At 49.5% G+C, this 15,951-nt stretch overlaps 1 protein-coding gene across 18 annotated transcripts in view; it reads right to left on the reverse strand.

Moving 5' to 3' along the window:
* FBRSL1 (fibrosin like 1) overlaps positions 1–15,951 on the reverse strand; it is a 514,372-nt gene that overhangs the window by 50,412 nt on the left and 448,009 nt on the right. For all 18 annotated transcript variants that reach the window (XM_082774368.1, XM_082774376.1, XM_082774373.1 and 15 more), the window contains one exon: positions 4,408–4,453. In XM_082774368.1, the coding sequence (XP_082630494.1) occupies positions 4,408–4,453 (46 nt within the window). The remainder of the gene's footprint in view (positions 1–4,407; positions 4,454–15,951) is intronic.

A 15,951-nucleotide genomic window follows, 5' to 3' on the forward strand; every position in this document is an offset into this window, starting at 1 on the left:
GCCATCCCAACCCAAGCACTGAGCAACCATGAAGATGCCCCACTGCAAACCTGTGCCAAGCAGGTTATTTTGAGCTCAGCTGTATTTAGGTTGTTTTCTGCTTTGCTGGGCGCTTGCAGGCTCCTCCTTGAGAGCTGACTCGCTGCCCTCCTGTCCTGCCCCTGCCCTGCTGCCCCTCCTTTCCCCTCTCACCCTAGCTCACAGCAATAGCCATCAGTTTTTAGCAACATGTCCTATGCTGGGGGTTTTTTATTTCCAGCTTTTAAAATGATTTGGTGTGACAGTTTAGTGCTGAATTAAAAAAAAAAGAAGAAAGGGTAAAATAAAGAAAAAGGAAGAGAAGAAGAGACAAAAAGGAGAGACAGTCCCCTTAAGGCAACAAAATTATGGAGCAGAGATCTCAGGAGGAACAAGGGTTCTTCTCTGGTTCAGATGTGCTTGTCAGGGCTCGGTGTTGTCTCTGAACAAGAAATCTCTCTTGCTGGCCCAAGGCACAGTTTTGTGGTCAAGAGGACAGAAAATAAAGGAAGGGAACTTCAAAGGACCATAAGCTGCATTAGCCCGCTGGGGCGGGTGGCTGCGGCACATCCCATGGCTGACAATTACGACCCGCGCGCCGGGAAAGCTTGCCTCCCTCTTGTCAGAGGGATAAGACACAGATTGTGAGCTTTAGAGCTTTGAGGATGAGTACAGTTCATGATGAAAGATAGCACTTCAAAGCCCTCTGCCTCGAAACCAGGGAACAGTGAGAGCGGAGGGTAAGCAATCTTTTTTTCCTGGGGGGTGCACATGCAGGGGAAGGATAAGACTTATTTTCACTGCCATTTATTATTGCCATGAAAATGAAGCCTCGCACTGTTTATGGAATCTCTCATTAAACAGATCTCTTGATAAATCTCTTGATAAACATTCATTAATTAAGTCTCCCAGCACACTTGGCTGACAAGCACTGGTCTTCCCCTGGTGGGAGGAGGGAAGCGAGGCAGGGATCTCAGCGAGCACCCCCAGCCCGGGGCAGAGCTGCTCCCAGTGAACAGGCAGCTGGGCCACGCACTGCCCACATGTCAGGTTCCATTCTCATCCTCACACAGTGAGGTACTCGGCTTCGACTGCCTTCAAACCCTCGTCCCCTGGCTGCTGCCCTGTGCCCCTGGGTCTGGCTCCTCCGTGGGGTCTCGGCTGAGGGCCTGCAGGTCTCCTGGGCCACAGCCCCATGTTCTTTTGGTGCAAGAGGCACCACCTCTCCTGGCTCCCCAGCATACCCAACCCTCGCCTGGCCCGAGAGCAGCAGGTCCGTGGCAGGGAGGCGGGAGCAGGAAGCTTGACTGCCATCAGGGCAGCTCACTGCTGGAAGGAGCCAGCGGCAGGACACAGCTCTCAGGTCTTTAAAACACAAACTGTGCCCTGACACACTTAAAAACAGCATTATGTCAAGGCTGGCAAGGTCCCTCCAGACACCCCTCACCTCCCACCCCCCCTGCCCTCTGCCAGCCACGGGCGCTCCCCTCTCCCTCAGCCGCCCAGGGACGGCCGGGCCCGGCCTTCTCCTCCGCCTCCCCTGCCCTGCACTGCGCCTGCTCTCCAGAAAACCCAAAGGACCGCCTGGGAGATTCCTGGGAGAGAAGCGCTGCCTGAGAGAGCAAACAGACCTTTATTATTTGCTAATCGATTCAGTCACCGGGAGGATACAACGCCCGGCCCTGGGCAGCCAACGTCCTTGCGGCTCTGCACCGCAGCGACGAGTTGGCTGCACAAATCCTTCCTCACGTCAGGAAACAAAGACCCGGCGGCACAGCAGATGAGGGATTCTCTGCTTTTGTCTTCGGTCACTATTTCCTTGTGCTGAGCGTTTCGCCGCCTTCTCCCCCAGGAGCTCGGCTCGTGTCCCAGCTGCGGCCACCGAGGTGGCCCTGGCTTGTGGCCCCTCTCCCCGCCGGGCCCAGCCGCGGCCACCGGCGCCGCGCATCTGGTGCCGTGCCTGAGCTCGCGGCCGCCTCGGTGGGGCGGGGGCGAAGACAAATGTGAGTTACCCAGCCAGCGCCAGACAAAAGGCTCAGCTCCTCGGGCCTTTTGTGGAGCCGTGAGAGGTGGTCAAAGGTTATGTTTTACAGCTGTTCCGGCCTCCAACAGGCGAAAAATGTCTATCTCAGCGCTTAATTGCATTGCTAAGCCGCTGATAAACTAGGACGGCATAAAACAAATACACTGGGCCAAACACATCCCTGGGGAAAGTTTGCGGAGAGCAGGGGGAGTTGCGCCAGACAACGAATCCACCTCACTGTGCTCCCTAAGCCTGGTTACCTGCAGGTTATCTGGTTAGCTGCAGCACGTGTTTCCACAGGATGGATGAAGCATGAGTACCCACCACAACCCCGATCCCCGACCCTCGGCCTGCACGGCTCCAGCCCCGCCGAAGGCTGCCTTTAAGTCAACACCATTATTTTGGGGAGGAATTTCAGCGCAGCGCTTGGGAAGTCACTCTCTCCCGGCCATATGGCATCGCCAAGCCTGGTCCTGTCGGCGCGGCGTTCATTTGCATGTGTGAGAGACGAGTTCTGGCTCCTGCGTCACCGAGTGACAACAGGGCGAGGGGTAGAATTTAGCGCTCCTGGGGTTTCTGCACAGAATCGTGCCGAGGAGAATTAATCTCACCTCTCAACACAAGTGGGGGCAGCCCCTGACAGAGCCTGCCCTCAGCCACAGCCCGTGCCGACCTGCAAGGCGCTGCCAGCACCGGTGAGAGCAAGAAACAAGACCAAGACAAAAATTGCGATCTGAACCCAAACCCTCCCAAAGCTGCAATGTCGACTTGCCACAGTAAACCAAACACGAACAGCCTTAAGCTACAGGGATATAAACAGCAGTGAACGCAGACTTCAAGACAGCAAATTCACAGCCATTCACACATTTAACTTCCCGATGGAGAGGTATTTTGAAAACTCATGTTGCTGAGCTGCTCTGCGATATGGAGGGGTGGGGGATCTCGGGCTTCAGCACGAGGAGGAGCCAACAAAGCTGCTAACACTTCAACATAAGCCTCTGCAGCAGATCTCTGTGCCACGCATTTATTCAGGATGGCAAGATTTTTGTTTTGCTGAGGCAGTGCCGTATGGGCAATCTGGCTTGCCTTACTGGTGAGCCAAGGCCGAGGGAAGACAAATGCTCTTTGCTTCCATTTGTTTAAACTTCCCTCTTTCTCTCAGATAAAGCCGCATACTTCCATAAAAATATCTGCAAATGTAATAACACAATGGGCTTGTCATCAGTTTCCACATTTGGAATTGACAATTTGCAAAGCTTGGAAAGAGAAAATTCCTAATGCTTAGCACTGCTACAGAGCCCAGCTATAACCCGGGCCTGGAGCCAGGTGATGGAGCACACAACCACCAGAACGCCTCTCTATGGCCAGCACCTACCCCTACACAACTGCAAATCATTCCTTTTTCTTGGCCCTCTTGAAATAATGGGAGGTTATTTCATCGCTTCTTATTAACGTGCCTCATCTCCCCTCTTCAGGGTATTCGCACGTCCCTCCTACTTCTCGCTGTTCCAAACTGGATTTATGCTGTAGCTCAGTGCTGGGAATGCTGCAGAACAGCTACAGATCCCAACAACTCACTCAGAGCCACAACATCAACCTCCTTGCACGATACAGTGGAACCATTCCCAACATAATGCTTTCAACCATGTACCACACTTTGCCCTTTGAGGCTGTTTCTTCAGCGCTTTTACCTACACTGTCTTGGTGAGACTGTCCCTGAGGAGACCAGGAACCCGAGTAGCCCTGTTTCATGGCCATACCGAGCCCCCCAAGGAGGGCTTGGCGTGTTTAGGAATACATCACTGCAACTCCCAGCGGGAATCTTAACGGCGCAGTCTCTTAGCAACACCCAGCGCGTATCACAGGTAACTCTCGATTAATAGTAATAGGGGAGCTGGAAGCTCAAGCCCCGCAACATGCTGAGCACCTTCCCCCTCCTTTTGGAGGACTGAAACAGACATGAATGCTCTGTGCATGCTGGCAGGACATAGACATGCAAGACCTTGTAAGAATAATACAGATAATGCTAAAGTATTTGTTTAAAAGAAATGAGGATTTGATTGTATTAGAGGGAAACAGCATATCCCCTATAGTAAGGGCTGATTTCTCCTTTGTCAGTAATTCCTCTCCTCATGGATCTGACCCGTAGGGAAGAAAGAAGTCTTGCCCCACGTGGAGGTAATGCAGCTCTACATTTTAACTTAACCATCTCAAGCCTGTAAAGCTGATCTTTATGACAATGTGTGTGGCAAAATCACAGGCGCTGGCAAAACTGATGTCCTGCTATTTGCATGACATTCCTCACAGTTTCATGCACTCAAACAGCTTGCTCTAAGGTAAGGAAAGCATTTCTCCGAATCACTTACCTTTATTTGCTGCAGGGGAGAACAGCTTCTCAGAGCCTACAGAAGCCTGCAAAAGAAAGAAACAGGGTGAGTAATACTGAAGGAGAATTTAGGAAGGCTTGCTCACAAAAACACAGCTCATAAAACAAGTCTGTTATCTGTAGACCTGCAATTACACATTGCACCTGGAGGGTGCAATGTTGTGCCATTAAAGAATAAGCATGCATCCTAAGATGAAAGCAAAGCGTGTAAAAGTACTGTCCTGATCTCACCCAGCTATATCCTCCTGTCTCGTTTATTTAGGCAGCCATGCAATGCACAGCTATTTTATCCATGAGTCTTCATATAAAAACAAAACCAGTGAAACTGCTATCAAGCTGAAGAAAAAAAAAAACAACAAAACATTTCAAAGCCTCTCTCATTGAAAATAAGCTCATTTCTTGCTGAACATGCAAAATGTAATTTGTGTATTGAAAACACGAGTTGCAACTGAACACATCCGTATGAGAGGGTGTTACACAATATTATGCCAAATGATAGCTCCATGCTGCTATGCACTTAGTCCAATATGAAATAAAACGACTTCCTCTTGGAAGAAGCCCGTCTCCTTGCAAACTGGGTTGCACTACGCTGTTTGAACTCCACGGCAGTGCATTTGTGCTCCTCACAGCTCTGGGAAATAGTTAAAGAAATCCAATTAACCTAAACCTTGTAAACAGCTTCATGATAATCAGGGTCACTGGGTTACAGACAAGATGATAATGACAGACAGGAAAAAAAGTCCATTCATTGTAAATAAAGCTTTTATGAGTTAATTTGATGGCTTCCCCCACCCCCACCCCTGATATCAAACAGTCAACCTATTTCAGCATAAGCTTTTCCTCCTCGCTATCTGATAAAATAGCAAGCAGCCTCTACAGAATCAAAGCCGGTCTGGGAGCAGGGAGCATGATCAACATTACTGCTATCTACAAGACAGCTGAAAATATCAGCAGCATTTTGGCTCTGACTGCTGCACGCATAAAATGGGGTGAAGTACAAAGCTGAAGAGCAAAAGATATTGAAAGTGAAAAAAGGCTCTCTCCCTTGGCTCTGCTTTTAAAAAAAGAATTAATTCAACACATGGCTGAACTAAGTTGATTTTCTTTTTGATTTTATTGATTTTATTCTAAGGTGCCTTGGGAGATTTGCATGATAAAGAGCACTGTGAATTGTATTACATTGTTATATATTTTAAATGACGACTCAGAAGGAAAAAAGAACACCACACAAATAGTAAGATGCAAGATCTGCATCAGATATAGTGAGAAGCAAGGAAGAGTGATCTATTCATGTTACTTCTAAGGAAACTGGCACTGCAAGCATTGAACATCTTACTTACTACAAATGTATAAAAAAAGAGGGAAAACTACATGAAAAATAGGTTGAAACTGAGACGCATAAGAAAGAAATTCTGAATCATGTCCACAACAAAGCTGCAAGTGTAGCTGTGGCATGTATGACTGATACACAGCTCAGCAAAAGAATCCTAAAATGTTAAGGAAAACCAGTTACCTGCACGATCCCTTCACTGCACGGACTAAACAGAGGGAGAACCAGGATTAAACGAGGCTTTGTCTAGGCTGGCTTGCAAAGAAAAGTGTAACAGCGTCACACAGCAGCAACAAGAGCGGCACACAAAATGACAGCCGCCTCTGAATTTACAATCCATTGTTCCAAGATTTTTCACTTATCATCGACACAAAGTCACAAGGGAGCCCGAACGGCCCTCCAGGCTCTGGGAACGCGGGCTGGAGGCGCTCAGCGCCGCTCGCAGCTCGCCCTAAGCCAGGCTCTCTGCTCCGTGCGCTCCAGGAGCACCAGGACACGTGGCAGGTGGATAAATAAGATTCTCCCATTTTACAGGCAATGAGGTTTGGGCACGGCTTGCAGTGAAGCCAGGAGCTGGCAGGGGGGCGTGTGGCAGCCCCCCCAGCAGCAGCAGCCCTGTGCTTTGCCTGGAAGGCGAGCACTGCGGCTTCATGCCAGCCACCACGCTGCCCTCTGTGAGCTCAGTACCAAGGATGTGACCGAGACTGGCGCAGCCTAATCACGAGCTAAAGATCTCATTGCTTCAGGTCCAAGTGATACGAAAACAATGTTCAAGGAAGTCGAGCAAGAAAAATCACTTCTAAGAGAAAGCACAACACAAGGATTATTGCTCAGTCTCCTGATATCAAAAACCACACGTGTGGCACCGCCCTCCACAATCAGAGCCAACATTTACAGAGCAGAGCTTTCAACATCACAGCCACGGTTTGCAGACACAAACTTTCGCACCTAGAGTTTACAGTAACTTTTGCTCTCTTTTCTGGTGATTTCTAGCTCCAGATCCGAACGGCTTTTGGCATGAGCACCGGTCTCAAACAGTGAAGGCCTGTGCTATAGCATATTCTGCGAGCTGCTGTAAAGGCAGGAGGGGAGCCGGGGGAGGAAGAGCCTGAATACATCATTCAATTTCATCAGTCACCCTTTAAAGAAAGCATACAATAAAACCTATGTGTCCGAGTGAGCCCACTAATGAGTGAAAAAATCCAGCAAACCAACGCATCTGCTAGAACAAGTCCCCTCCCAATTTTTCTGCTGTTTCAAGCAAACCATTTGCATATGTTTAAGAAGGGATTAAAAAAAAAAAAAAAAAAAAAAAAAGAAAGAGGAATTCTTCCCCTGTGAGCAAAACCAGGCATTGGGAGTCCTTTATGTGGATGGGTTCAAGCCATCCCAGGAAATCCCACTCTTTCGATCAGAAAACACGGAGGCATTTCCTCCTCCTCCGGCACAGGAGGCAGGGGAGGAGAGCGGCCACACTGCCTGAGCACGGCGGGGAGACCCCCCCGGCCTGGAGCTCGCAGACAAAAGACACCCCTCGTCTTTCTTGTACATCTGCTGTTCGTCTCCTTCCCCCACCGAGCTCTCCTGCTCTCTCCGCGTCACAGCACAGCCCCAGACAGACGTGTTTTCATGAAAGCTGCTGCCTGCAAAGTCCCACCCTCATCCCCAACAACGACCTTTGTATTTCAAGCATAAAGGCTCTAACATTTGTCCCAAAAGAGACACACGCACAAATGATTTCAGTTTCTGAGGTAGTCTCACTGCTGCAACTTTTACGAGCCAGCGCCCTTTGAAGACACCCTAAGATTGCGCCGAGCCTTGGGGTTCCCCTTTGTGCTTCGTTCCAAGTTAGCGGTTCTCTGCCCCATTTTGATTTTCTTTCTTTCTCCAGATCTGGAGGGGAAAATGTCTCCACTCAGCTCTGTGACAACGTGAAACTAGGCTGAATACACTGCAAAGAAAAGCAGCATTTTTACCCCTTTTCTGCTTTGGGAAGAGAAAGCAGAGGAACGACGGTCCTTCCCTCACCATTCCTCCCCTGGAACCCAGCAAACACAAGCACCGGTTCTATTTTCAGCACTAAAAGCTTCGCAAAGGCAGCCTTCCCCTCCGAATGTAAGGCAGTAACCACAAAGGATGTAGCACACCCTCTCCTCTGAAGGTGAACGGAGAGGCGTAATGAAGTCCATGCCTAATTCATCCCGGTTCCTACTAACCCAGGGCGGCTGAAAGGTGTAAGAGTGCTTACGGATTAATAATTTAATGATTATGTGCAACAGAACAACATCATCTGACAGAGACAGCATTATAAACTATGTCAGGCCTTGCAGTAATTACTATTCTTTTTTTTTTTATTTTCCCCCTCTTTTCTCTGTAGCCTATAAAATTGCTCGCAGGGAATAAACAGTTCCTTATCAGTGAGAACAGAAGCTCTGCAGATCTTCACGCAGCCTCCTGGAGCACACAACACCAGATCCCAGCCCGATACTTCACAGTCTGATCACAAGACACTGTCAAGCTGCTAATAAGGCTGCAGTCTTGGTTCACAAAGAGCAGAGGCACGTGGGGCTGGGGTCCTGCTATATTAGGTTTTGTACAGGGCAAAACCGAGCATCCCCTCTGTGAGTCCAGTACGGTAGGTAAAAGGAAGAGGAGGCAGTGAAATGGAGTTTAGGTTTTATTTCTGGATGGCTGCCTATCTTCTTGACAGCCAAGAGCCGGTCTCAAGTGAGACTGTTTTCACACTGTTACTGAACTTAGCAAGTACTAAAAGCTCTCAAGAAAACCTTTCTCCAGGAGATTTTCAAACTAGAAGTGCTGTACACACTTCGAGAGACTTTCTGAATAAAGCATGGAAACTACCTGAAAATTTGGGATCAATTTTAATTCCTGCCTTTGATCTGTTTCCCCTGCTTTTACCTACCACTCTGATACCACTTGATCGCTCGTCTAGTGGAGAATTTCTGCACGTCGGTATTGCTTTACCAGCTTCCAACTGATTCTGTAAGTCATTAATAGCAGCCCCCTTCATGCAGCAATAGGAGAACAATAACTGGAACAGGAAGGTATTGTTTGGTTTGCGATTCTGCTGTAGGAAATGGAACCCGATCTGCAGGGAGCAGTGCGAGCGCAGCCTCGAAATCACACGCGCACACCAGAACAAACTGAACCTCACCCCAAAGACCAAGGAAGTATTGAGCACATTGCAGGACACAGAGGCCATGTGGCAGCGGATGGTGAACACTGCCTGCATTGTGAGGGGATCTTTCAAGGCCACCGGGAGCCTATGGGCTTTTCAAACCCAGAATTATTTTTGGAGGGAAATCACAGCTTTACTGAGAAGACAAAAGAAAAGCTACACACTGCTCAGTCATCTCAGGCACAGGCAAAAAGCTGAAGTAAATTAACACGAACTACCTTTGCGTGACACCTTCTAGGAAAATTCAGCTCTGGGGTAGGAGGCTGGCTGAGACGGAGCAACCAGCTGTGCCAGGGGATTAAGCCAGAGGGAACAGGAGACACGGAGACTTCTACAAACCACATTTCACTTTGGGACTCGACAGCCAAGACGTTCACCTGTCCCCTTCCGTCCGAGACCTCTGCACGGAATTTAGAGCTGGGGTTCTCGAGAGGGATGAGTGCTCAACAGCTGCGGGGGCACTGCCTGGCCAGGGGTACTGGGCATAGAGCACTTCCAAAAACCCACTCAGATACCTGGATGGTGACCAGAGTGTTTGGAAAAATCGATGGTCAGGAACACACATGAAATCCTGGCTGCTGAGCCCCAGTGCAAATAAGGACTAATAACTTTGTATTCCCTAAGCAAACATGAATTTCTGGTGGATCTCAAGTTTTCTAGCAACAATCCAAAAGTTTCAGTTATGGCTCTAGCTACACCGTAACGCATCACAGAGAAATATGCAGTACAAATACCCCAAATTCAGCTACTTACTGAAATGGCAATGCCTTCCATGCCCCACACACTTCTAGATCAATTTTGACTCAAATAATTGGGAGGTACTGGTGGGTTTTCCACATCTTACACAAAAGTTCATTCTACAGAGGGTCCACTAGAAACAAAGAGCTTCTGGGACTATACTTTCATACAAAAACACACTTGTTTAGGTTCCCACCCCATATTGATTTAACACACATATTCAGTACTGCTTCAGTCCTGGAAAGGGCCTTTCACAACACACTCATCTCTCTCCATCACTTTTTCTTCTGAGAACACTTATTTCTCTCAGTGCTTTATGTAACCATGCCTATTTTTTGCAACAGCCCCTCTGAGGAGCTAGCACAAGCCTGGGAACAGAGAATTAAACCAGGCCAGAGAGCCTGGAAGCAGAGACCAGAGGTCCCGGTTCACTCTCGAATCGCACCGTTTACACGGCAGCAAGGTGAAAGCAGAGCAGTGCAGAGCTGGAAGGAAACACAGCGTGGATGGTTTGATTCAGTAAGCGCAGGGCATCGAGGAGCCCAAGCCCATTGCTCCTCTGCAGGCTCTACGTTACGGCTGTCTTTTGGACCTTCTCTTCTGGCAACGTGGTGGTGAGTTACACAGCACCACTCTGAAACCAGAGCATGTTCCTCAGCGTTTCAGTCACTTTGGGACAGATCAAGCAAGGCCACTTTATGCAGCAACTGCAGTTGTTGAGCACATGCCGCTGTGGTCTGTGGGCTTACTGCCCTGATCTGCCTCCTGAGTGCTCTGAGAGCAGCGGGATGCCCCGCAGAGTGCCTCCGGGCAGAGCCTTGGGCCAGCTCCTCTGCCCTCTCCTCCCAGCCCTCCAGCCCCCAGAGCAGGGTGCAGCCCGGAGCCCTCCCCTCCCCACTCCCTGCATTAGCCAGGCTTTATGATTCGCCTTCCTCTGGAGCCGCTGCTGTCTCCCAGAGGAAAAGATCAAACTCCCTCTGCTTGCCAGCTCAGCTCCAATAAATAAATAAATACATGCACTGAAACAGATTTTAGTGAAGGAAGAGAAGGGAGGAAGCTGGGGAGTTCCTGGGCCTCGCCGAGGCTGGTCATACAGCTGCAAAGGTCCCTCAGCTGTTTGCAGAGACACTGACCAGAAGAGAAGTTTTCCAGCTGTCCCTCGCTAAACCCAGCCAAAAAAACTTGCTTCATGTTATTCTGCCTGCATGTCCTCAATTAAATTAAGGTGCACTTCGTCCTTACCTCTGTATCCTCCTTCCTCCAGCCTCATCTCCTCAACTGCTACCAAAACCTACCCTGATTTTACACTACTGGCTATTTTCCATTCTAATCAGCTCTGATATCTCCTTTATTACGCAGCCGTCTGCTCCGTGTCCTGGCTTACTCCAACCAAGGAAATGCCAGTTACACTTAGCAGGAAACAAATAAAAAACAAACAAAAAAACCCAACCCTCTCTCCCTTCTCCCCCCAAAAAAGAAAAGCAAAAGAAGAAAAGGAAAAGCAGAATGTAAGGTAGATGTTGCTGTTCTTGTCTCCCACTGGGCTGCTTTTACTGCTCCACTCATGGACAACTCCGCTGCTGTTACTTCTGGGCAGTCTGCTCTAGGAGCGGCACCCAAAGGACAGCCAGCTCCCTGCGTCACTGGGACAGGCTGCATTTTTCACCGTGGATTAGAGACAGCAACATGGCTACACTAAGGGCAACTGATGCATGGCCTGGCCGATGAAACACAATTCTCCGTGATACATCTGTAAAAGGGCTTTGTGCCATCTGTTTTTAAACATCTCAGACCACAGAGATCTCACGCCTCTTCCTTCGAGCTGATCCCACTCCTGAAGGGCAAGACTTCCAGCCTGCACTCCACGTTTAAATTGTTCCCGGTACCCAGACGCTGACTTAGGCAACGTTGGACGTGATTACTGGTTTAACTTTTGCTACAAAATACCGGGGAAAACCTGTCTGTGAGTAGAAAAGGTTGGGAACGCTGCGTAACACACTACTATAGTAGTTTGTATCATTGTCATTACAGCTCGGAACTATCTAGCCAGACCATCTATTTGGCTGGGATACAGATTTTTATTTGCACTAAATCAAATGGAATGGAAAGTGCTCTTTGCAGAACTACCCAAGACTCCTTATAATTCAAAGGCTGCATTGTGGAAGAGTGATGGGCGAGAGCAGGGACTGTACTGCAAATGACAGGTGGCAGACTGTTGTTTGGTACCTACCAAATTACTCTGCTGCTCCCAGGGCTGCCTTGGCATTTCATTATCCCAACTCTCTCCTGGAAGGATGCGGACATAAATTCACACCTCATGTCCTGGTTTCCGTCAAACTGAGTAAGAGTGCAAATGCTGGCACCGACGGGGAATGCCAAGCAGGGCTTGGCATGCTAGAACAAACTCTCAACTGTGGTCTCTGCCAGCTACCTGCATTTATCATTGTAATGGCCTGCCAGACAGGACTTGGCAGCCAGCGGAGGAGGGCGGGAGGAGGAGGGCCAGGCTCTGCGCTGCCAAGCAATTCATTCCTGTGGCTCCTGCCATCGCTGCACCAGCGGGGCAACCTCCGTTTTATTTTATCTTTTAACCAATTACGTGTCACCCGAATCCCACCTGCAGCCCTCTCCAACACAAACGGCTATAAATCACAGTTCAGAGACCAAGAGGGTTTCGCAAGACATTTGATTTCATAAAAAGGTCACTGTCTGTCTGAGAATTGCTGCAGCTCAAATCCGTACCAAATAACAACCTGCACTGGCAGCTGGGGAAGGAACAGCTTCCATGGTCTGTTGCGCGTTGTCAGATAGTATTAGAACAATTAGGGAGGCCAACAATGGCATTAGGATTCAGCTGAACTGTGGAGCTGATATGAATTCAGTAAAATATCACCTCAATCGTGGAAGAAAACATAATCGGTTCAACAGAAAAGGGAAAACCACACGAGCACACTAGAAACATTGGCCACAGCCACCTGGAACAGGCAGGCAGAATTGCCCCTTGGTGGTGCAATGTGTCCCTGCTTGCCGGGGTGCTCCGAGCGCAGCAGCTCGCGGCAGCACTCAGCAGCCTCACAGCACCGGGATGCTCTGCTGCTCAGGAACACGCTGCCTTCCCGGTCTTAATCTGCATGCTGGATATGCTGCGGACCCTGCTCAGCGCTTACTGTGAATCACAGCACACAGCAAGTATTTGGGGACACTCAAAACCATTTGGTGCTGTTCCGGCAGCGCTGGGGTCCATCCCCTCGCAGGTGATGTGACGAACTGGCCCCAAGCAGCGAAGAGGAGCAGGCTAACCGCAGCAAACACGTGGGACACGCACCAGACCACGCCATCCAACCCACGGCCACTCGCCCAACAGGAGCCCCCCGCCATGGCTGCAGTCCTGATGTGGCCTTCCCGGACTGGGGGGCTCAAGGAGCTTATCAGGGAGAAGGGCCCTGTCCACGGCTATCGAGCCTCGCCCTATCACCCGCAGCAACCTCAAAGGAGCGCCTCGGCAGAAGGCTCTTTTGTTGTTGTTGTTTCTAATTCACTGCTCCAAAATATTTCTTGGCCGCGGCCCAGGGCTGAAGCCTTATCTGCCCCCCCCTCTCCCCCCCAGCAGACACGCAGCAGCTGCGGAGGCTTATCACGGCTGCCTGTCCACCGAGTTTACAAATTAACACCCTATCGAGGCTGCACGAGAGCTGATTAATCGGAGAGAGGCAGGCTGAGGGCCTTTATCACCGCGAGCGGCTGCTGGGGAAGTTGCAAATCTCTCCGGAGGCCGGAGATGCCTTACAAATGGCAGAGCAGGGGGACGGCCAGGAGGGCGCAGCGGGCCGGGAAGCAGAGATTTCAGATAGTGCTGCTGGAGGTAAGGGAGCCGTGGGAGGGGGCGAGCTGCAGGCGAACGCCAGCACGTTATGACAGCTAAAAAAAAGGATAATTAACAGCCTATACCTCCTGATTCTAGCTTTCCCTCCCCGGGCTATAATTTAGCCTATTGCTCCTTTGCTCCAGAGGACAATAAACATTTATTATGTTAAACACATAACTGTGCTGCACAAAAGCACCGTTCTTTCTCAGGTCCACTCCTTCCGCAGCTGTGCAAGCCAGCAGGAGGACGGGTTTCTGAAGGGGGCTCTCCTTGTGTGCAGAAAATGGCTCGGTTTGGGCAAAAAGCACATCCCTGCCTCTGCCTAAAGCAGCAGCGTGCGGGTGGAAGCAATCCCCAAGGGGTCCCAGGTTTGGGATGTCCCTGGCTGTGGCAGCAATGGTGTCCTCGCCTTCGGGGCCCCGGGTGCTTGGAGCTGCTCCTGCTTTGAACAGAGATTGCAGCTCATTCAGATAGGCTTTGCCACCTAAGAAATGCCTCAGCTTAGCTCTGCAGCCCCGCTTGGAGACTTATGGGGAAATTTTCAATCCCACCAGAGTTAGGTGTGGGAGGGATCCCTATTACAATGCAAATATTAGGGTTGTGTGAATCAGACCGGAGCAGTAGCACTGGCCCTGCACCCTCGGAGCACTTCATCCATTACACCTGTGCAGTGATTTAGGAGGTTTGCCCATTGCAGCAGACCATGGTTTGGGGACTACCTTGGTGCTAGCACCTGCAACAGCCATCCAGAGCTGCATCTGTCCTAGGACAATGCAAAATGATTATGAAGACCAAGGGAACTCACACTGAAGATATTTAAAAACTTAGTACATCTTCAAAGGGAACCAAGCTGGGCATCCTTCTTCATTTGTCAACATTCACTCGGTGCTTTTAAGTTTTCAAGTTTAATCCTTGCAACCAAGAGTTGAAACTTTTCTTTAAAAATGCAATAAATTTAAACTGGGATTCCTGGGGAGCAACATGACTCAGAAGGTAAAACGGTTAAGAAAAATGTTACCAAGATGAAGACGTTAATGAGCAAACACAGCCATCACCTCCTTCCTAGTCCTTTCTATTAACACCAGTAAACAATTCATCAAATAACCGCTCGATACAAACGTCACTCACTGCAGCTTTAGCACCAACCGCGCATGGCTTGTGCGGGATCTGTGGGATCACCAAGGCCGAACACCGCCAGGCTGGCTCTTTTCAGACAGCACCAGTAAGCAATAAGAGACAGAAACGAAAGACCATCTGCCTTCTTCTTGATCCAAGGAGGAAACTATTTCCTGAACGATTATGGGTCTATGAACCTTTGCGGTTGCCCAGATTTTAACATTAGCCATTAGGTTAATTTGAAATAGGAAAGTACGTTCTGAATTATTAGTCCAGGAAAGGAACAACAGCTTTTATCCTTTGAAAACTTCCCCAGACAGGCTCTGCAAAGTGGACAGCTGCGGAAAGTCTTCTCACAGCTCTCCTTCACAAACAAAAAACCAGATTAGTTTGAATTAGGCTGGACCCCCACGTGTTACGTGCAGCTGACCCAGGGGTAATCGAACCAACGAGCTACAAGGTGCTGATACCTCCTGTCACCCCAATCAGGTAACAGCAACTCTATACATGAAGGAGACATCAAATATTCATTGGGTAAACAATACGAATGTGGTAATCCCAAAATGTGGTGAAATTTCAGAGGCAGTCAGGTGTTTATCAGATTGACTTGATATCATTATTGATTCTACTACCCACAGTCCTGCAGCTCTCTCATGTCTTATGTTTCTGTCTCTTGGGGAAAAAAAGACTGTTGTACCATTCCTGATGGCTCTGCTCCCGCACACGGATGCCCTCACCCTCAGGAGAAGGCACGCCACAGGGTGCCGTAGTATTTAAAGACCCAACAGATGAGACTAGGAGCACCTAAAAAGGAACCGGGACAGCATGCAAATTTCCCTATGGAGCCTGCAGAGGGAACGATACAGAAGAAAGACAATGGTTCACATCTGAAAAGCATCTGGCAAACTGATGAGCCTGGGAGAGGCCCAGAAGTTGCGGCTTCGAGCTTCGGGTCCCAGCTCTGACGGCTGCTCCACGCACTTCGGTCTCGGCACCGGGCTGGGGTGAGCGCTTGGCTGCTTCCTCCAACAAAGGGGCATTTCTCCTGAGCTACGCTCCAAGTCGAGGAAGTGTCTCTCATCGTTACCCTTGGATTAAATATGGCTTTGACTGACCTCGTCTTCTGGGTAAGATGCAGTGAAGGGGGCAGCCTGCCCTTTGCAGCCGACATACAATCTGTCTTCTCCAATTAGATATGCTTTGCAACAAGTGTGGTGGATCCATTTATTTCTGTACTGCAATAACGCAGATAAATCCAACTTTGGCTCCAGTCCCA

This window comes from Aythya marila, assembly GCF_965140915.1.
Source record: "Aythya marila genome assembly, chromosome: 17".
Taxonomy (NCBI): Eukaryota; Metazoa; Chordata; class Aves; order Anseriformes; family Anatidae; genus Aythya; species Aythya marila.